Below are 22,121 nucleotides of genomic sequence, written 5' to 3'. Positions count from 1 at the left end.
GTATAAAAGCTGTAGTAGAATTACACAAAATGACAGGAAAGTTACACCCAGTCCCCACTTTCTTCAAAGCAAGTCAATTTTCATCCAAGTCAAGTCAATTTCAAGTCAATCCACATCAATTCATTTCAATTCCAAGCTCAAGTTCAAGCCAAGCCCAAACCCAAGTCCAATCCAGTCATCAGTTCCACCCTCCATTGAGACCAAGTTTACTTCCATTCATCCGAAGTCATCTTGCTTTCCATTGAGAGAGGATTTCATCCGAGACCAGTCCTTCTTTTCCTCCAATGCCTCTTCTTCCTAGCATTGAATCATCCAACTTCTATCCAGACATCCAGTACTCCCTACTTCCTCTCCCCCATCCAATCCATCACCGCTCCTACTCCTTCTACTCCTTCCAACCATCGCCGTTAGGAGTGGATCCAAGACATCCTTTCCCTCCGTCAACTCATCTGGAGTGATTTCATTCGAGACAGACTTAGTCTTTCATTCTCGATTTAGTCAATACTCCCGCAACGTATAGCTTTATTCCAAGCATCAGAAAGATTGTCAATTTAAGGACACTTTCACCATCTCCAAGATTCAGCCCTTCAACAATATTCCAACTCCCAGTCATCTCCTCATTTCCCCTTGAAACGTTCCCCACTCACTTCCGACCACCCCTCTAAGATTCACATTTATTGATTTCTCATACGCATTCTACGCATCTTCTTTACGCTTTCCATATACACCCGCCATCTAATTTTATGGTTCTATCCTATTTTCGGAAGGCTTATTTACCATCGTACCCAGACGACCCGGTTATCCTCTTCTTACCATTTTGCTTCCGTTACCCTTCACAATCCACACCATCCTAATCTACTTAAATCCTAGGCAGCGTCCTCCCTTAAGAAACTTAGGAGAAGGTTTTGTCCTATCCAGTCTGGACCACTCTTTTCCTGGGGTTTGTGTTTGTTGGATTACATATAGTTTATAACCAATCACAAACTTTGATCTTCAGCGCTCAGGCCTTTGGTGGCCAGATTTACTCCAAATCAGCCACATCTTGTTGCGTCTACTTTGCGTCAGATTTTTCAGTCAATCACGTGACTTCCGTCTCCTCAGTCACTTTTTGACTAGCCGCCAAAGCCCTACACACATACGAAAATTCGTGTCGCCACAAATATCTCATTCTTTACTTGGACTTATTTCATTTCTCTGCCAATATTTCCTTTTCTCCCACTCACACACTTCATTCATCTCGCAGGATTCCATTCGAACGATTTTAGCTTATCTTTGTTCTATTCCTTGTCTGTTTTCCTAATGAATGGTACATTATCTAGCCCATTACTTCCATATCTACCATCTATTTTACTTCTTGCCTATTTTCCTGATGAGTACCCCCTTGATTAGATTACTTATTGGTTAGATACATATATGTTCTTCATTCTATTCCATTCTAGATCCTACCGTTACCTCAGAGTCACGATAGTCACGTTTGAAGTCAACGGAGAGAGCACGTGACTTGAGAGAGAAAGACCTGCCCTGAAGGGACGGTGAGAGGGATTGGGGGACGAGGAGGAGAGTATTGAACGGCATTGTTTCGTTGATTGTCGATTTTCATTCGCAGTTTCCCTTGGATCGCGGGAGTCATAAAAGAGGAAATAGCAGCTTATCGGTGGCATCTGTCTGGGTCAGTTGTGCTGAGTCACCTGGAGCCCAACAGCGACACCACGACGCGTCAAGACACGCGACAAGGCCATGAATCCCAACTCCTTCCAAAAGCCCTCTGGCTTCAACCCAAACACAGGTCCCTTCCCCAACAATGCTCCCCAACAGCCCCCCCAGGCACAGGTCAACATCCCCGCCCTCCTCTCCGCCGCTGGCATTACCCAGGAGTACTTCGCCGGTCTCCCCCAGCAAGAGCGCCAGATCCTCGTTCAAAAGTACATTCACCATCTTCGCCAGCAACAGCAGCAGCAGCAGCAGAACATGGATCGTGAGCGCCTCATGATGAACATGAACCCGTCCCAGAACTTCGACCGCCCCTCCAGCTCGGCTTCGTCACATCAAATGATGCCTCCGCCTCCGCCACGACCACCCACAGCTCAAGGCCATGGTCCTGGTATACCCCAGCAGCAGCAGCAGCAGCTCCAGCATTCCAGGCCCAGTACAGCCATGGCGCACCGCTCTCCGACCATTCCCACCTCTATGCACGATATGATGGGGCAGGGTGGTCAACGCCCTTTGAGTCGAATGGTATATCGTTTTCTTCAATTATTCAAACTCTAAAAAACTTATCTGTCCATACTAGTCTCAGAGAGGCGACAATCCTAACGGTTTCAAACCCCCACAGGCCCAACAGCAGCCACAGCAAATGTTTAACACTCCCAACCCACAGCAGCAGCAACAACAACAGCAACAACCCAGCATGCACATTGGGCAGCAAGCACCCCCGTATTCAGCCAGCAGCACCCCAATCCCGCCCAATCCATCAGGTTCCCCCACCATCGGGTCGCCTTACCGCGGCGCAAAGCGCAAACTCACCGGCGAGATGGTTCCTCCCAATATGGGAATCGGCCCTGGTCCCATCCCAGGCAGCCCGCGTATCGGTGGCGGCGGTGGCGGATTGGGGCTTTCCGGTATGGGTCCAACAGGCGGCATGATGGGACCCCCAGGGCTTCCCAGGAGCGTCTCCAACGACAGCCTTGGCATGGGTGGTATGAACACAGGCGCCATGAACCCGATGAACATGAGCATGAACATGAACGGCATGAACATGCCTGGAAACATGGGCATGGGCAGCGTCAGCAACGCCAGCATGGGCGGCGCAATGAACGGTCAGCGAAATTCGCCCCGCCCTCAGTCCTCCATGGGCATGGCGAGCAACATCGGGGGAATGGGTGGGATGAACATGGGTGGGATGAACGTCGATCGTCCACATATCCCGTCTGGCCCACAAACACCCATTCGGCAAGGTTCATTACCCCCTCAACAGTCCACCCCAACCCCTCAAATGGGCCCACAAGCGCAAGCCATGATGCGCCAGGGCTCGTTGCCGCCGACACCGCAAGGTCCAATGGGTATGCGACCGGGAATGGGCATGGGGATGAACATGGGAATAGGAGGCATGCCCTCCAGTCCACACGGTGGTGCTCCTCAACCCATGGCGCCATCCATTTCAACCTCTTCCATGGCATCTAACTCGCTACCCCAAGTCGGCGGGATGGGCATACCCAACGGCGGCATCCAGCCCTCCGCGTCCTCATCGTCCTTGCTTCCAGGGGTTGCTCCAGCCATCAACGCAAACACCCCGGCAGTACCCAATAACACCAGCACCTCCAATACAACCTCCAACCTTGCCCCTCTGCCTCCACTCCCAGCATCCACCAATTTGAATCCCAAAACAACCGCTGTGACTCTCGTTCCTTTACTAACATCAACAACAACGATTCCACCACTATCGCCCACCACGATCTCTCAAATTAAGTCATGGATGGAGACTGACAATGAGTATGAGGAGCGAGTGCGCCAGATGCAGAGAACCATGCTCACTGAAGCGCGGGAGGTTTTCGCCCCTGGCGGTCTTTCGGGCCCCAACTGGTGGGAGCGCGGCGCAGTCGGAAACGGCACTGGCAATTTCAACAAGTACAGAGAGAGGCATCCACCAAGGTTCGACGTCAGGTATCCAAGACCGAAAGGTGCGACTAGCAGCAGTAGAAGTAACAGAAGGGGCACAAGAAGAGAGGGCTTCAAGTTGTACGTAGTCTCCGTTTTCTTCCATGTTTTGAGTGCTTAGCTTAGCGTGTTCCAAATTTTACAGGCCTAGGAAGATCAGCCCCGAAGACGCTAACCGCCCAGAAAGGCTAGTTCCTATCCGTATAGAATTTGACGTCGAGCACCACAAAATGCGCGACACGTTCATCTGGAACCTCAACGGTAAGTACCCTTTCTGTCTGCCTTTCTCCCCACCCCCCTCACACCATAAAACAACACCAGACCCGATCATCACGCCTGAGGTTTTTGCGCAATCCCTTGTCGAAGACTATTCCCTCGCGCCGTCCTACCACGCCATCATCGTCAAGTCAATCCAAGACCAACTCACCGACTTCCGTGCACACTCGCTCGTTGACGACGACGAGGACCACGATGGCGACGATGACGGGTCTGACGCCGACGCCGACGCCAACCACACCGCCGGCGAGAAAAGTGGGTCGGCGGGTTTGATTCGGGGGTCGCTGGGTGCGGATGATGCGAAGTGGTGGGATGTGTGGAGGCGACGTGTCAGTGCGCTTGCGCATGACGACGATGACGATGAGGCACAGGACAGTGAGAGGAAGGAGGTGACGGGGAAGAAACGGGGGAAGAAGCGCAAGGCCACTACCTCTCAGAGCTCCGTGCTCCAGAATCCGCACTTGCAGCATCTGAAGGTGGAAGACGACGATACGGACGCCGACGCGAGTATGCTAGCCGACAACGAGTTTGAGGGTGCGGATGATATAAAAAAAGTGACGTTTGGATTTGGAGACGACGACGATGAGGATAAGGGCGAGGAAGGAGATGAAAAAATCTTGGGCGAGGCAGCGTTCAAGCCGATGACGGTAGACGAGCTGCAGCAGAATCTTGACGAGAAGCTGATGCATGAGGATATGCGGATATTGATCAAGGTACGTCAAGTTTTCTGTTTCATCCAGGAATCAAAGTTGAAGTATCCTTTCTTTTTTAACTACAGCTTGATATCATCGTTGCCTCCATCAAACTCGACGATCAGTTCGAATGGGATTTAGACAACCCCAATGCATCTCCTGAAGAATTCGCCGAAGTCTACACCCAGGAACTTGGCCTCGGCGGCGAATTCAAGTGCGTTTCCATCTATACTATCTTTTCAGGACCGTCATCATTGAATTGCTACTTTCAGAACTGCCATTGCCCATTCAATTCGAGAACAGGTTCAAACCTACCAAAAATCACTGTTCCTTGTGGGTCACCCATCCGACGGCACAGCAGTGCAAGACGACGACATCAAGCAATCCTTCTTGCCCAGTCTTACATCCGGTGCCCGCCCCGTTTCCGAAGTTCAACAATTCACACCATTGCTCAATTACCTCTCCGACGGCGAGCTCGAACGCACTGAAAAAGAACGCGACAAGGACCTCAACAAGCGCCGAAAACGCAACACCCGAGGACGCAGAGGCATCGCCCTCCCCGACCGCGAGCCTATCCGAACGTACCGTACGCCCGCTATCGGGTTTCCAGAGCTTGATGCTGCGACTCTCGCGTTGGCTGCAGCTGCCAACGCGCCCATGTCACGGCGTGCCGCGGCTGCTGCTGCGTCGGTCACCATCGCGAACATGGTTGCGAGCGAAAATGGTACGACGTACATGCCGCAGACTACCCCGTCGGTGGTGTCCCAGCCCGCGCCGTCTGCTGCAGCTGTTGCGAAGGAGAAGAAGCCCAAAGGCTTGTTCAAGGCTCCTACGTACCCTTCGTCGGTGTTGCGACCCCGGGCCCACGTTGTTGCGCCGACGCCATCAACGGCAGCAGATGTGTCTTCCATGCCACCACAGCCAACAGAGCACGAAGCACCCGTTTCGTCAAGCAGCGTTGCTCCATACAGTTTGCAGGATAGCAGAGCGAACAAAATTATCACTGCCAAACGGGCAAAGGAGCTTGAGCGGGAAGCGAAGGAGAAGGAGTTCGTGGACGGACAGCATCCAAACTACATCAATGGTGTTTGGCACTGTTCCAACTGTGGATGTCCCGAGAGCATTGCCGTTGGACGTAGGAAAGGTCCGTTGGGAGATAAATCACAGTGTGGCACATGTGGTACGTGGTTCTGTTGGTATTTCCTTTATTTGGCGTTTCTCAGACTTGTGCAGGCAAATTCTGGCATCGACACAGGCGACCAAGACCTGTGGAATACAATTCCGACCCGGATTTCCATTCAGGTCTCAAGCAAAAGGAGATCGAAGCCGCCAAAACTCCGGCTTCGAAGAAGAAAGGCGCCGCTGCGGCCCTTCGTGCGCAGAGTGCCGCACACAGCGCCACGCCTGCAGCAGACGCATCGGAGCCCCAAACACCTACTCGGTCCAACGGCGATCTTGAAAGTTCTCGTCGCTCGCCATCACCTTCCGGTCATCAAGGTGCCAACCAAGACGATGATCGGGCGATGTCGCCTGTGTCGACGGCTTCCAGTGCTTCTGAGCCGCCGTTGGCGCAGAAGGTGAAGATGAACGGGTCAAGTCATACCAAGGGCGCTTCGTCAAGTGGTACACCTATGCCTGCACCTGCCACTCCAGCCAGGCAACCCGCAGCCGAGTCATCAGCACCTCCGCCTGTTTCCCAGTCTCACACTTCTTCATCTACTGCCACAGGGGCCGTCCAAGCCAGCCCTTCAAGGACATGGGTACGTTTTATTGATGATTGGAAATGATCGCTGTTAATTCTCCTGTTGATTTTTTCAGCCTCCGCCATGGCTATCTGGCGCGATAAAAGCCATGCAAGCAAGATACCCTCACGACAGGTTTGAAGTTACTCTCCGTAAAGTCAACGCGTCTACCACGCCTGAATGGCGCATCAAATGTTTGGATTGTCCTGGCAAAGTGAGTTTACATTCTTGCCGCGCTTTTAATTGAAGGTGTGTGCTAACAAACATCTTTAACCATAGTTATATACCCCTGGTCCTGGCGAGACGTTATCGAATTACGAAGTTCATCTAAAAAATCGTCAGCATCGTCAGCGTGTCAACGACCGACTTTCGGCAACAGCAGCAGCAGCTGACGGCTCTGCCGGTGCTTCAAATTCATAGTTTTTTTTCTACTCGTCTCTATCTCATCTCTTCCGTCTCTTGTTTCTTTATCTCCTCTTTTTCTCTCCATATCTATCTCGCTTCTCTACTACTTTTCTTGTTGCATCCCTATATGCTATTGTCCTCGGTCAAGCCTTCTTCAAGCTCTGCCTTGTCTCCGTGCGCGGGTAGACTCTTGAGAGAAATGTGCCTTGTTATGCTGCTGTTGTTTTCCTCTACACGTTAAAGCTCTCTGTATCGTTATACATTTTGATCTGTAATTCCAAACTACGTGGATAATATCATTTCTTTTTTCTGTTGGATAAATTATTGATAGATGGCATTAACTTTGGTTGTAAACATGATGATTACATCACTATTTATTCTACCGTCACTCTATCTTATAAACCTACATCATCAACGTTCGTATGTCCGAATTTCACGTCCGAGAAGCGCCTAGCTCTGAGCAAGACTTCCTACCGAGAGTAAAACCAAGTCCAAAGAAATCCAAGATACCAGGATCTTTCTCGTACACGGCTAGTGATGATGGGACTGACGAGAATTTGCTCATTCTTCTGCACGGTCTTGGTGCGTCGCATAGCATTGTTCAGTCCGTCGACTATACTGAACCCAACCACCATTTAGGTGACACAGAACTCCCATTCTCAAAAATGGGGAAATCCTTAAAATTGCCTCAGACTGCGGTACTTGCACTGCGTGCCCCGGAACAGTGAGTGCCGTCAACGTTCCAACTTCTTCGACAGTACGATCACCAGCGATATACTCCGCGTACAGAGTCCCGTTCCTTTACGAGGAAGCGTACCAGTGGTACACGTCCTTTGACGACCTGGGAGAAACAATTACACGTCCAAACCCAACTCCAGCTCTTCAATTTCTGTCCAAGGTCATCGACCATTTGATGAAAGACTGCGCCTGGCCTATCTCGCGCATTCATTTCTTTGGGTTTGCACAAGGGGGGTCTGTGGCCGCCGAGTTTGGGATATACTGGTGGAAACTGCAATCGAAAAGCATCACCTCAGGAAATACGACAGACGGGACACAAACGCCTGCAGTACCATCATTTGGTTCCATTGTTTCTGTCTCGGGCCCTCTTCTGTCGTACCCCACCCTGCCTTTGCTCTGTCCAACGCCCGTTCTAATAGTCCACCGATCTCCACCTGCCGACACAGCGCTACCCTCTGACGCTATCCCCGCATTCAAAAAGGGATATCAAAATGTCACCGAATCAAAGCTGGGGCCCAAACCCGCTGGGATGCCCGCATCAAGGCAAGAATGGGAACCTATCATGCGCTTCTGGAGTCAACATCTCTCCAAACGCCAGATCAGCGGTCTATACGAAGTTCTGTCTGGTTCCGGTGTACCTTGAGTTGTTTCCTGATCCTAGGATACCATTACAACACAAATGTGATAGTAGCAAGAGATATAGGGGAACAAGAAATTATCATTCAATAGCATAAGTATATACAATCACAAGAAAGAATAATTGTTGATACATAGCGCAAGATAGATGAAGAAAAGAGTGGATTGTCGTTAGCTGCATGAAGTATCGTAGGAATCAAGTAGGAATGTCGTTTCGTTTCGTGAATAAGAGAATAAATAAATAAAAAGAGATATATGTACTCTAAGATAAATCACCGGCGTTGGTCATACATCGACCCATTCGATGGGGTACGTGGTCCGAATAATCCAGGGCTTTCTCGTCCTGGTACCATCAGTGTAGGTTCGATGGACGGAGGAGTAAGGGCATTACGGTCAGCTGTAAAGAAAAAGTTGAATATCACTGTTTCTCAACGTAAGACGTAGACTCACGATGCCACGTTGCCCAAGATCCAGTAACCAGCTGCCTCCTTGGGTCTGCCGACATGGAAGGTACGGGTGGTGGAGCGGGTGGGGCAGGCTCTGCTTTCTTCTTTTTCTTGGGCCGGGGGTGCACCGTGCGCCAGGCAGGTTTGACCGGTGGTGGCATTTCAAGAATCTCAGGCATCGGTGGTGGTATATCGGCAGGTGGTGGAGGAGGAGGACCAGGTGGTTTCCTATGCCATGAAGTCGATAAGGAAAAGGTAAAGAATATTAAAAAAAATAATCACCAATCAGGTTCGTATTCACCCCCTGGGCCATACTTAGATTTCATACACAGGAGGTCACCGATTTCGCTAAAATCGCAAATTAGCACACATCGATGGGGCAAGGAGGGAAGCGCTAACTGTTGAAGGGCCCGTCTCTCCTCTCGGATTTTCCCAACTTCTCCAAGTAGCATGCGAACTTCAGTAGCTAGGGCTCTGCTAAATTCATCGAGATACTATACCAATGTCAGATGTTAGATGCCTAGGATAAGAGTTAACGAAAAACCTACGCCTTGGACATTGAAAGGAATTTGTTCGTTGGCTGTCGACCTAACAGCATCAATAGTCTCTTCATGATGCCTCTCGCAATCTGCTCGCCAGCCTAAGGTAACAAGTTAATTATGTTCAGTGATAACCCGGTAAAAGCACTAACTCTCAGACAAAGACGTTAATAATTCCCGTTGCTCAGCATTCTGCCTTTGCAGATCTGCAATCATTTGTTCCATAGCTGAGTAGATTCAGGGTTAATGAAAGTTTGAATGGATATACTTGATCGCTAGACATACCTGCATCAGATTTGGCCTTATCATCCTCATAACGAGCCTTGTCTTTCTGCATCTCTACGATGATTGTCTGGAGCATATCACGCAGTTCGATGTTGTTCGCTTCTTTCTCTGCCCGTCGTTGCTCCTTTTCTCTTTGGCGCTCTTCAGCCATCTGCTTCTTAGATTCTAACAGGTCTCGTTGCTCCTGTACCAGATTAGTAATATCGCCCAATTGGGCTCTCACGAATTCATCCCGTTCCGCGAATTGGCGGTCTCGAGCTCCGGCTTCCTCTTCCTCTGTTATCCTCTGCTGCTGCTTTTCGCTTTCAAAGTCGGTTCGCATTTGCCTAAGCTCTTCTTCAAGGGCGCGAATACGTGCATCCTTCTCTTCGATAACTCGGTCTTTTTCCGCCCGAAGTTCAGAGAGTAACAGTTCGCGCTCTCGTGCAGCCTCTTCACGTTCTTTGGCAGCCTCTTCTCGCTCTAGTCGTACTGTTTCCAAGACATCAGCAGCATGTTGGCTTGCAGCCTGTGTTGCAATGGCACTGATAGTACGAATTGATTCTCGATCACTAGCAGGAAGTTCTCCAGGTTCTCCAGGTTCGCCTACGAAAGGCTCGTCTCCTGCCTTGGGTGGTGCAGGAAGAGCTGCTACTCGAGACTCCAAATCGTGTAATATATCTGCCGCCCTTTCTCTCGCCTCCTGTGCCCTTCTTTCCTCATTCTCTCTGAAAATCCTTTCGCGCTGCTCCTCTTGATTGAGGAATTCAAGCTCTCTCTGGTCTTCAGCTTCCTGAGCAGCAGCGGCAGTCAAATGCAGCCTATTGGCAGCGTCATTAAGCTCTTGAAGTTGACCTCTACTTTCTTCCGCGACTTGGAAATTAAATGGCGTAGCAGTTGCTTGGCGTGGAGGAGGTTGAACAATGGCGGGACGCTCGCCTGCTCCGATAGGAACATGCTGGGAAGGAGGAGGCAGAGGTTGTGCTATACTGGAAGGTGTCTGTGTAATATGAGACGGAGCTCGAATAGAGTCACTGACCCTGTGCACTTGCGCAGGGCCAGTACCGACATGAGAAGTTCCTGGCGCCCCAGTTGAAGGGCGGACACTCGAGGGGATATCATGTTCGGATACGCCATGGATAGGGCTGACCGGTCTATCTGCAAGATTAGTCGGTTCTGCGTGGGAGGTTGCAGGCGGAACTCTGGGGTCTTCACTTGGAACACGAGGGGGAACCGGGTCTCCGTAGATAGAAGGTTGCAAACCAGCATAGGATTCTAAGCATGCGTAGAATTTAATTAAAATAAATGTGAAAAATATTAAATAAACTTACCACCAGATGGTCGTCGTTGACTTGGTGTGCGACGAGGCGCATCATCGATACTGAAAATAGTGGGCGTCCTATGAACAGGCCTTGACGATCCAATACCAGGCCTGGAGGGAGATGGAACAGTGACCCTTACAGTCCCTTGGCTTTCGGGCGATCCACGCCTTGGTGGAACACTTGTGACATATATGCGTGGTGTACTGCTCCGACGGGTGTATTCACTGGGAGAACGAGTTCGTGGAGGGCTCCTTCGACGTCCTGTGACAGCATGGCGAATGCTACGAGATGGCGAACGCCTTGATGTATCACGGTCACGACGGGACGCCGATGGACCCACTGGGTGGCGACGGATGGAAGAACCAGCGCTAAAGCTGCGTTGAATGGGAATTGGAGTTCGGGAACGAGTTCGACTGATGGGAGATCGACCCCGAGAACCTGTTCTGTGAGTTCGATGCACTGGCGAAGGGCTTCGTATTGATGGAGGCGATAGGCTTCTAGTAGACCTTGGGTGTCTTGATGCTTGGTGACCCCCACGGCGACTGGCTGGGGAAAATGAGCGACGTCGATCATGCTCAGAAGAATATCGAGGCCTTGTGCGATGATATCCACCGCGTTCTGAGTAAGAGGGAGACCTAGAATACCGACGATAACCATGAGACGGGGATCGACGACGATCAGGTGGCGAGTAGGCAGGACGCCTGATAGGAGAGTATCGGCGGCGGTGCCAGTCATCTGGTGAGCGACTGCGATAATGACGGTGCGTTGGACTATAACGACGAGGAGGCGAACGCGAAGGAACTCGTGATCGTGTCTGCGCGCGAGGATCTCCGACCACTGCTACCCGGGGAGGAGAGCGAGAATGAGAGCGAGAACGGGCGTACGTTGGATATCGGCTTGGCGGCAGCATGACGGGAGGAGCAGTAGGCATCCCTGGAATGGCAGTTGGAACATACTGAGTGCGAGGAGGAGAACGCGAGCGATGGCGACGGGGAGAAGGAGATCTACTATGATGGCGGCGACGAGGAGAAGGAGATCGACTGTGCCTGCGGCGAGAACGAGAACGAGAGCGAGAGCGATATCGTTGGGAAGGTTGACCTGGAATAATTATTGGTGCTTGTTGCCTTGTTGGTGAGCGGGAGCGGGACCGAGAAGACCCTCTTGTAGGCATAATGACTGGTGGACCCATCGGCATTCCCATAGAGCCAGGCATTATGACTTGAGGCATTGGTTGCTGAGTTGGCGCTGTGGGAGGAGGGGGGTACATTGTTGGAGCAGCTGGTGGTTGTGCTACTACGACTTGAGGAGGAGTGTGTCGACCATGACTGCGATGACGGCTGCTGCTTCGACTTCTGCTAGGCATCATGACGACCCCACCACCACCAGGCATACCAGGAACGATACCTTGCGGAACAACACCAAAAGGTGGGGCCTGAGATGGTAAAATGGTAACACCTGCTGGAGGCATTTGAACAGGGGCCTGAGGGGGTGTATGTCGACGACTACGAGACCTGGATCTAGAACGAGAGCGATGTGAACCTGTGATAATCACTGGTGCTGCTGCTGGTGCTGGAGCGACAGGCGCTACCGCTGGGACTGGGGATCGGCGATGGCGACGACGACTGCTGCTTCTACTCCTAGATCTCGAGGACGAACGACTGGGTTGCTGCATGATCACAGTCGGTTGACCCGCCATTGGCATTCCCATCATGGGTGCACCAGGCATTCCCGTCATGGGTACACCAGGCATTCCCGTCATGGGTACACCAGGCATCCCTGTCATGGGCACACCAGGCATTGGCATACCGGGCATACTACCAGTCATTGGAATACCAGTCATTGGCATACCAGGCATCCCAGAACCTATAGGTGTCACAGGACGAAGGTCATCTGGATGTGATCCATGACTCGGAGAAGTTTGTATGATAATGGGCTGAGCAGGCTGTTGAAGCTGCTGAGGGGATGGACCAGGTTGTTGAACGATGATAGTGGGCTGCTGCTGTTGTTGTGGAGGAGTGCGCCGGTGATCATCATACCTCTCGCGGGAATGGGGTCTGCGACTTTCTGATGACCGTCTCCTAGATGGACTTCTAGAGGAATGCCTTCTAGATCGTGACCTTGAGCGGCCGCGAGATGACGGTGATATAATATTGAAGGTAGGCGCCTGAGGGTACGCGGTTCCTTGCTGAGAGGGTTGCATTTGTATGGGCGGCATACCCTGCTGCGATGGCTCCATCTGTATGGGCGGCGCACCCTGCTGCGATGGAGAGACACCTTGAAACCCATGTCTTGGGTCTTGTACAACAGCTGGTACTCCTTCCGTCGAGGGATTCGTGATGATTAATGGTATTGACTGTCTGTGACCACTACTTGACCGATGGGATCGACCTCGACCAGTTGGAGTTCTGGATCGCCTAGGTGGACTATCATCGTATCGCGTTCTTCTTGTATCGCGACTGTCGTGTCTTCGCCCCCGTGATGACCTCCTCGGGCTTCGCGAGGACCACCGTCTCCTTGATCTACCCGAACGTTCTGTGCTATCAGTTCTTGAGCTCGAAGGACTAGGAGGGACATGAATGACATTCGAGCCTAAGCCTGAAGGGAATGGTTGTACTTGAACTGGAAGTGGAGGTTCATGGGTTCGAGGAGAACCAGTACTTTGACTGGTGAATGGGGGAGGGATGAATTCAATGTCTTCTTGGGGAGGAGGTGGAGGCATGGGCATTGGGCCAGGTGTACGAGCATAGCCATCAGTAGGAATACGAGGCGGGGCCCCTCCGCCCATAGCGCCTGGATTAATGATTACCGTAGGTTGAGGTTGGGGGAATGACCCATGTGGATGCATGTCTGGCATAACAGGTCTGAAAGGTGGCACAGGCGTGGTAGGAACAACATTTGGGATTACAGGGCCGGTGTGGGCAGTATAGGGTACAAACCCATATGGTCGCTGATGTTCCGGTTCAGGCATTGGGATACGAGATCCAGGTCCAGGAGGATACCCATAACGCCCAGGTCCTTCATCTGATGAGCTACTTGAACTGCTCGGCGTTCTTTGCCCTGATTGTATTATAAGATGTCATATCATAATTGCGCATATAGTCTGCTTACCCTGCATTTGTAGTCCACGAAGATCATGACTGAGCTGTTCAACTCGAGCAAGAACTCCGCGAATTTCAGACTGGCGATCATACACGTCCTTTTCAAGCCATTCATTTAGACCCCTCATATATCTCATCAGTTCACGCTGTTGGTCAACAGTCGCAAGCTGGGCCAATCGATTTTCCTTGATTGTGGGTGAGTAAAATCCTGAAAAGTTGAATGTAACTGACTAAACTTACTCTTAGAATTTCCATCAATGAATCAAAGATTGGTGGTAATTGAACCTGAAAAATGTCAGATAAATGAAAAAGTGACAAATCTTGGACTCACGGGGACAGGTCCACTTGGAGCTTGTGGCACCGGTATGTAGATCGGCTGCGGGGCAGGTTGAGGCGCTGAAGGAGCTGCTGTAGGCTGTTGCGGTTGCTGAGACTGAGAAGAACTCGGGACATTTCCTTCGGTCTGCCGGAGGCAACAGTTTAACGGTTGAAATTAAAACCAAATATTTTACTCACCCTTCTTTTGTCGTCTGGCTTTTGACGATACCAGCTAGTACCCGGGGGTCGTGGAGGGCCACCTCCCAAAGCACTTGGTGCAGAGGGAGACCGATCATTATACATATTGTTCTCCGGCTAATTAAGAAATTAATATTTAGCATGTGCAAGAAATTCGATCTGAAAGACATACGAAAACCGGTCGAGGAGGGGGTAGTTTGCTAATTGGCCTTGTCGTTGTTGGAACAGTCTCTGTTTGAGTGTTCGTCTGAGGCTGTGATGGTGGCATTGGCGCAGGTGTAGTTGTCGGAGCAGTTGAGAGCGGGTGATGGCGAGGAGGAGGCGAAGTAAGATGACTCGACGACTCGGTTTCAGATGGAGGCCCCCGGCTTCTATCGAATCGAGGTATCCATGGAGGTGGTCGTAATGGTGGCCAAGCATTATACCGACCACCAACAGGAACAGAAGGCGCGCGTGGCTGTAATGTCTCTATTGACACGGGACTTATGCTCCTGGGCCGAACACGCTCTGCAGGTTGATAATGGATGCCATCAAATCTTGGGGGTTCAGGAGGAGCTGTGGGGGTCAAATTTCGAGCGGACAAAATCCTTTCAATCTCTTCAGCGATTGATGGTCCTGGAGGAGGCTGCGGTACAGGCATATGCGTATGCTCTTCGGGGTGATCAGCCAATCCATTCAGAATGTCGCGAAGACGATCTATCGAATCCGACGAGTCTGAGATAGTTGAATCCCTATTGGTGGTGGTGGGAGCAGACGGAACTGTAGGAGCAGGAAGGTAAATGGTCTGAATTTCGGGGCCCTTGGGGTGACCCTGCTCTGCAAGGCTACGAACAAGATCCTCAATTCTGTTGAGACGATTTGCCAGCTCTGCTGTGTGATCTTCAGGCGCAGGTGGCAGCTCACGCTGTCGCAATTCATCGAGGATATCTTTGGTGGACACTTGACCATTTTCAAGAGCCCGAAGCTGGTCTTGAATGGCTCGAAGTGATTGTTCAAGAAGGTTAGGCTGTTCGGGCTGCGGGGGAAGTTCTGGAGGTATCTCCGTATCGTCATCAGAAATGCTCAACGGGCTGGAAGAAACCAAAGAATCAGTCTCTTCCTCGCCTGGACTGGACGACGAAGTTTCATCAGTGGTGGACATTTGCCTCCAGGCATCAGCGGGAGAGGCAATGGATGTCATTTCAGGCTCCTCCTCAAAGATATAATCATCAGAATGGTGAGAGGACAAATATGACACCATGCTGCTTGCATTGCTGGCTGAACGACTGAGAAGACCCTGATCTCGAGGAATAGCATCAGTTATCTCGACAATTCGTGGACCACTCAGATGCAGCGAGGATATAACGCTGCTACCACCCACAGGCCGATCCATAAGCTGGACACCTCGACGAGGGGTCTCCTGTGCGGGAGGCTCCAAGTAAGTTGGCGTCGCAGGTACAGGGGGAGGGGGGCCCACAACAACATATGGTGCCGGTGCTTGCACGATAACTGGAGCAGGAGGTGTTCGAGGGGTTTGTGGCCTCTGAAGAAAGTCGGCTAAATCGCGCAATTCATCCCTTAGTGCCCTAACATTATCTGCGATGTCTTGGTTCTCCAAGCCTCTTGCATGATCATAAGTACGAAGCTCGTCAGCAAGTCGGTCAATGTCACGAGAAAGGTCGCGTTCCGTCGCAGTCGATATGGTGGGTACGGTTCGAAGACTCGACTGTTCTGTATCTCCACTACCATGAGGTGTTGTAAAGCTGACAATCAAAGAGCCTTCCGGAGTAGGCATGGAACTGATATGCGAAGAAGGCAACGAAGGCTGCATTTAAATGATATTAATTGAAGATAAAAAAGATAAAAGAAAGAAAAAACTCACCGAAGATGGCCTAGGTGTGCTGAGCAGAGAAGGAACTGTCGATGGTTCCGAAGCTGGCGCTGGCACCTGTTCAGGTATCGGCTCTGGCACAGGTTCAGATTCCGGTTCAGAGTCTGACTCGATCTCTGGCACTGGCTCAGGCGCAGGCTCAATCTCAGGTTCTGGTTGCTCAAACTCGGGCTCCTCAATTTCAGAACGAGAATCGAATATCGAGGAGCTCAGAGAAGACTGAGAGTCGTACGAAATCGACGACAAAATCGACGAAGTACGCCCTAAGCTACTCGACGATTCGGAGCTGAACATGAGGCTCGATGGCGTGAGCGCATCAGTCCCAGACGAAATTGAGGGTGGTAGAGCCGGAACCGGAGTCAAAGGAGGCAAAGGCGAATGAGGAGCCGTCGTTGGCGCAAACACAGAAGGTGGAATAGTACTCATACGATCACTCGACGAAGAATACCCACTTGGCCTGAAAATAGACGTCTCAAACGACAAATCAGGTTCATCGTTCAATGCCAAAGAGCGGATGGATGGCGATGGGGCCAGAATTGATGACTCGTACGAGACGTCCGTCGCAGTTGCCCAAGGTAGAGGGCTAGGAGGCATTAACGACGATGACGTTTGAGTAAATGATGACAACCCTCCTGAGCTCGATATCGTCGACTGGGTTATTGACGGACTCCTGGCAGGGGTTGGCGGTATAACGAGCGGTGTTGATGGCGGGATAGGTGAGGCGGTGGATGGTGAGACCAGCGCAATCGAAGTCGGAGTCATGACAGATGTCGAGCCCAAAGTCGACGGAGGAAGCGACGACAACAAGCTCAAGCTAACAGACTCTTCCTCCAAGGCATCTTCCTCACTTTGTTCCTCAGGCCTTGTGGATTCACTCAGTGGTGGCAACTGGAATGACGTCGGAGTAGGTATGTCAGGCTGAGACACAGAGCTATCAATAAGTGGTGTCGGCGACGCTGAGAGTGAAACTGTGGTCGGGGTTAATGATGTAGGAAGAGGCGGAAGAGGAGGTGATGGAGTACGTTCAACCTCAACAGGGAGCGGCGGCAGATCGCGGGGCGTAGGTGGATAAACCGTAGAGGGTACGGACTGGGGCAAAGGAATTTCCTCAGGAGTCAACTCTGAGAGCACCGATGGCGAAAAAACCGAAGGTGCATCCGGTGGGAGAGGAATTTCTTCAGGGGTCAGCTCTGAAAGTACTGATGGCGACGAGATTGACAGCGTGTCCGGAGGGAGAGGTATCTCTTCGGGGTGCAACTCAGACAGGAGCGAAGGCGTAACAGTTGCAGGAGATTCCGTGGGCGGTCCATCGGGCGGCAGAGGGATCTCTTCAGGCAGAAGTTCAGACAACGAAGATTGTGTCTGAACTGAAGGGGACCTTGCGAGTGGTGTGGGTGTAGGCGACCTAGTCGAAGGTGTAGGCGATCTGATCGACGGCAAGTCGGACGAAATGTCTACCACACTGCGATCCTCTCTTGGCTCAGATGAAAGCAGGCGAAGTGACGAAAGTGGAGAACTGGTCGTCGATGGAATGATCTCCGCTATACTTTCTACGTCACTTTCGTAAGGATACGCAGTAACATAAACTGATTCGACAGAACGCTCTGACACCTCTGGTTCAGAGGCTGTCGCGTACTCTGTTTCGATGCCTGGCTCAGAAGCCGTCTTATATTCTGTCGACTCCGAGTCAGCGCTAAGATATTCTGTCTCCGACCCAGGAATAGTGAGCAACGACTCGAAAGAAGTAATAGAGGCTCTGGATGACTGAGGAGGTACAAGAGCAGTACCATATTCTGTGCTCCCTTGCGACGCTGTGACAAACTTCTCTGAGGCGACTTCCGAGAGTGTGTCCGATCCATACGACAGAGGTGTCTCAGTGATAGTCTCCGTGATAGTCCTCCTCGTCAAATCAGACAGGTCAGAAGAAGGACAAACATCGTAGCCAGTCTCGCTCGACGAGATTGGCGTGTGATGTCCAAACTCCGGCACCCCATAATCACCGCTCGAAGGACTGTCCATACTAAGCCCATCTTGGAGAGTATACGTCCCACTGCCACTTCCAGGAGTATATCCACCACTTCCAGGAGTGTAACTTCCACTTCCCGAATAACTGCCGCTGCCAGAATAAATTTCGCTCCTCGAGCGCTCGCTGCCTGTGTAGCTGCCCGTCGGCGTGCGGCTGCGGCTGTCCAGGTAGCTTCCGGCACTGTAACTTCCGCTAAGCGACGATCCGACACTCCGAGGGGTGTAAGTCCCACTCGGCGTCCTAGATCGAGAACCGCTGCCGCTTACACTTCCACTCACAACACTCGCACTCTCCAAGCCGCTGTCATTTTCCTTATCTGACTGCGACTGCGACGCGTCTGTCTGGTATCCAGACGTGTATGACCTGGATGTTGCTGTGCCCGCGGCTCTCCTCCTAATGCCTCTCGCGCGCGACAAAGTCGATGGGGAGTCCGCAAAAGAAATATCATCAGAGTCGCCGCTCCTGTACGAACCTGAATCGCTCAATCGGAAAGAGGACGTCATCGTCGAGGACATAAGCTGGCTGGGCGAAACTGCGCTCATGCCTGTTACCGTAGTCGTTTGCGGTGTGCGTGTCAACGACGTGTGGGAGTAGTAAGTGGACGAAATACCAGATCGTCCTCCATCAGACGATCCAGCACTGAAGAAGTTTTCGTCCGTGTCGGAGCGCGAACGATCGCTGGTCCTGGTGACAGTAGGAGGTGGTGTCACGAAAACATTTTTGCCCAGCGATGAGCCGCTGGAGATTGTAACAGGAGAGCCTCCAAAGCCAAACAGCCCACCGGGTCCTCGTGCGCGATCGAGGGCTGACTTGAACTCTTCATCCAAATCAGCTAATGAACTGCTTCGCCTCAACGAATTTCCTCTTGTTGGAGTGATAACTCGAGGGTCGCCGGGGTAAACATACTCTTGATTACGTATGACAGTGTCATCGACGGTGCGAGTATGATGAGACGAAACGATGGACGAGTGCCTTGACAATCCAGACGTTTGGGATTGGAAATCTGAAATGTCTGGAAGAGAGCTCAAAGGAGGAACAAAGAACGTCGATCGCGAGCCATTGCTCGTGGCACTGGCGCTGCTGCTGCTGCTGTTCACTGACATAATGGTGCGGATGGAGCCTGTCGGAGAGCGGGTCACAGACACTGAATCTGGGACAGCTGCAATTGGCCTGTTGACAGTTTCCCTACAGCACGGAAAGAAAAGATATTAGAAAATGTTGAAGAATGAAAATAGATAGAAAAAAGCTTACCAGAGCCTATTAACCCATTTTTGCCTTTCAAGGAGGCTCTCAGCAGCTAACCTCTCAACTCCGTCGGCATACATCATATGGAAAGGCACAAGCATATCCATTAGAGGCAACGACGCAGGTTCTCCACTCTGTTGCCTTGCGGCCATCGTGCCAACGTCGTCGCGAGCGCTAGGATGAGTAGGTGACGGAGCCGATTGCACACTGGTGCAGTTCAAAAGATCAAGAGCGACTATACCGCGACCTCCACCTGGCGCGAGCCAAGAAAGGAGAAGCATGTGAGGGTACAAAAGAGCCTGGCATCTCTGCCAGCGATATGGAGGCGACGCATGTACATTGAGGTACCAAAGGAGACCGATATGAATTGGCTATTCGAGGCATCATTCAGTTGATAAGATTGCTGAGCACAAATGTGAAACTTACCGGTTCCTTGCTTTGTGCATAGTTACTAAGTTCAGTCATATCAAATCCAGGAGGGAATACTCCACTTCGTCCACTGCGAACACTCATGTTATCACCCGCATCTTCCGATGCAGGTCTTGCTGGAGTGACAGGAGGGTTGCTGGTCGCCCTCGACTCTCTTAACAAGGCGCTCGCCTTACCCAGGCGCCGACGAACACCATCATTATCACCTGCCCCAGTAGGCGAGACCGAGGACACAGACCCAGGAGCCGACTTTTCATCAGCACGACCCGCAGCAGGCGTGCGCTCCTTCCATAGCGCTACAATATTGCGAACCGATGCGAGAGGAGATCGAGGGGAGGTATGAGGCCGGCGCAAACCAGATGTCGGCGTCACAGATGTACGAGTAGCGGTTTCGGTGTCAGTATATGTCCTTCCAGTTTCGGTATATGTCCTTCCAGTATCCGTATATGTCCTTCCAGTACCGGTGTAGGTCCCTCCAGTGTCGGTATACGTTCTGCCGGTATCGGTATAAGTTCTTCCAGTGTCGGTATACGTCCTGGTGGTATCAGTATAACTTCTTGTCTCGGAAGTAGGGGTGGTATAGGTAGCATTCGGCGTGACTGCGCTGGTATTGTTATTCCAAGTGTTGGTATTCGAAAAAATGCTCGGGGATGTAGATTGCGTTGGACCAGTGAAAGTGCCTGTTCCTGTTCGGGTGGTCGCACCAGGGGTCATAGATCTGAATCCGCTGGAAGTCAACGGCCTGTTGGGAGGGGATAAGAGGCTCGAGCGGACATCGCTCCCAGTGTAAGATCCCGAAGATGCCGCTGATTTGGATGGAGAAGAAGGACGCGAGCTATACGTTTGTCCCGTAGTGAGAGAAGGGCCGGTTCCTGTACCAAACATGGGACTAGCAGGACGGTACCCTGGAGTAGATGTCGCACGCGTATGACTCGTGGAGGGACTTTGAGATTCAAAAACGGCTCTGAGCTCATTGAGACGTCCTGGGGGAGGCAGGGTCCGATCAGAGCTCGGGTCGGTGGATGAACGTGAATGTGAAGGAGCGCTGCTCCCGAGATGCAGAGACCTTCTTATATTGTCTGGGGTCGGAACAGCAGTACGGTTTGCGGTCGAAAATGCCGCGGAGGTGGGACGGGAATTTTCTGTCCTTTCTGTGATTCTGCTGAGACGAACTCTAGGGTCAAGAGCATGCTGCGGAGGTGTGCGAGGGGAAAAGGTTGGGAGAGAAACAAAGGAAGGGGATCCCGTGTAGCTTCCTGTATATGTGAATGTCCCTGTGGCAGAGGAGAAAGTAGGAGATGTGTAGCCATGGGACCATTCGGTCAGTGCTTGCTCGGTATCATCAAGTTCTTCATCAAGATTGCTGAGAGTGGCGTCGACTTCGTCTAAAGAGTTGTCATCGCTGTACGCGTCGTCGTCGTCGTCGTCGTCCACATCGTCGTCATCATTTTGTTGAGAAGGAGAAGGAGAAACTGCTACACGGCGCATGTGCCGGGTAGAATCCTCGCCGTCGGAGGAAAAACGCTGTGTGTCTACCAAAGTATCAGCATGAGCGGCTAACGTACGGTGGAGACGCATACCTGAGCGAGAAGTATAGGAATTTCTGGAATATGTATCTGTGTAAGTTTGGGTCCCCTCTGGAGGAGACCAGAGGTCTGACGGATCGCTGGACATTGCTAGTCGCAACGAAGAGCTTGCATTAGACAAGAACTTAACCCCACAAACGATTACTGTTCTTCCGTTCCCGATTTGGACAGTCAACAAAACGCGTTAGGGCAGGTCATTTCGCGACCTAACAGCACGTGATCACTAATACAACCCAGGCACCAGTTTGTACCTAACCCTGCCTGCCCACGCCTCCCATTCTTTCCCAAACTCTTTCTTCAACACCTTGTCCTCTGCCTCTAATCTATTTAACATTACTCCCAACAATATTATCCACGCCGTGAGCACTGGAAAAATGAATAACCATGCTTCTTTTCGTGTATATATCCCACTTTCGCCCAACCACGATCCCGGGGCCGTGTAGTGCATCGCCATCGCGGGATACAGCAAGATCCAGCCAAGGTATGCAGGGTGGCGAACCATTCCATACGGTCCTGTCGTGATGAGCTTGTGTTCTTTGAGGATCGTGACATGAAATGTAAAACATCTCCCTAATTCCCGGTAGGAAACATATCGAATCACGCCGGCCATCGCCCCAAACCCAGTCGCTATAACAGT

General features: G+C 51.5%; 3 protein-coding genes across 3 annotated transcripts; 2 read left to right on the top strand and 1 right to left on the bottom strand.

The window, feature by feature from the left end:
- Positions 1-1,737: 1,737 nt before the first annotated feature.
- On the top strand, positions 1,738-6,784 carry JR316_0013294 (SWI/SNF chromatin-remodeling complex subunit SNF5; the record flags this gene model as incomplete). The annotated part of the gene is made up of 9 exons (XM_047898905.1): positions 1,738-2,235; positions 2,291-3,735; positions 3,800-3,915; positions 3,976-4,643; positions 4,709-4,836; positions 4,895-5,802; positions 5,856-6,382; positions 6,441-6,578; positions 6,644-6,784. The coding sequence occupies 9 exons, from the start codon at positions 1,738-1,740 to the stop codon at positions 6,782-6,784; spliced, it is 4,569 nt and encodes a 1,522-aa protein (XP_047742453.1).
- A 407-nt stretch (positions 6,785-7,191) lies between these two features.
- JR316_0013293 (putative hydrolase) lies at positions 7,192-8,150 on the top strand (the record flags this gene model as incomplete). Its single annotated transcript, XM_047898904.1, has 3 exons — positions 7,192-7,351; positions 7,409-7,493; positions 7,559-8,150. 3 exons carry the CDS (start codon positions 7,192-7,194, stop codon positions 8,148-8,150), a joined length of 837 nt encoding a protein of 278 aa, XP_047742452.1.
- Positions 8,151-8,415: 265 nt separating this feature from the next.
- On the bottom strand, positions 8,416-21,572 carry JR316_0013292 (uncharacterized protein; the record flags this gene model as incomplete). The annotated part of the gene is made up of 20 exons (XM_047898903.1): positions 8,416-8,540; positions 8,594-8,817; positions 8,872-8,937; positions 8,989-9,083; positions 9,138-9,229; positions 9,281-9,355; positions 9,414-10,392; positions 10,441-10,667; positions 10,724-10,824; positions 10,854-11,528; positions 11,599-13,771; positions 13,823-13,997; positions 14,053-14,097; positions 14,144-14,275; positions 14,329-14,445; positions 14,501-16,132; positions 16,190-19,409; positions 19,476-19,840; positions 19,896-21,430; positions 21,479-21,572. 20 exons carry the CDS (start codon positions 21,570-21,572, stop codon positions 8,416-8,418), a joined length of 12,147 nt encoding a protein of 4,048 aa, XP_047742451.1.
- Positions 21,573-22,121: the final 549 nt, after the last annotated feature.

The sequence above is a fragment of the Psilocybe cubensis genome, chromosome 13 (genome assembly GCF_017499595.1).
Source record: "Psilocybe cubensis strain MGC-MH-2018 chromosome 13, whole genome shotgun sequence".
Taxonomy (NCBI): domain Eukaryota; kingdom Fungi; phylum Basidiomycota; class Agaricomycetes; order Agaricales; family Agrocybaceae; genus Psilocybe; species Psilocybe cubensis.
Note: the sequence above shows the minus strand (reverse complement) of the source record. Positions and strands in the feature narration are given on the sequence as shown.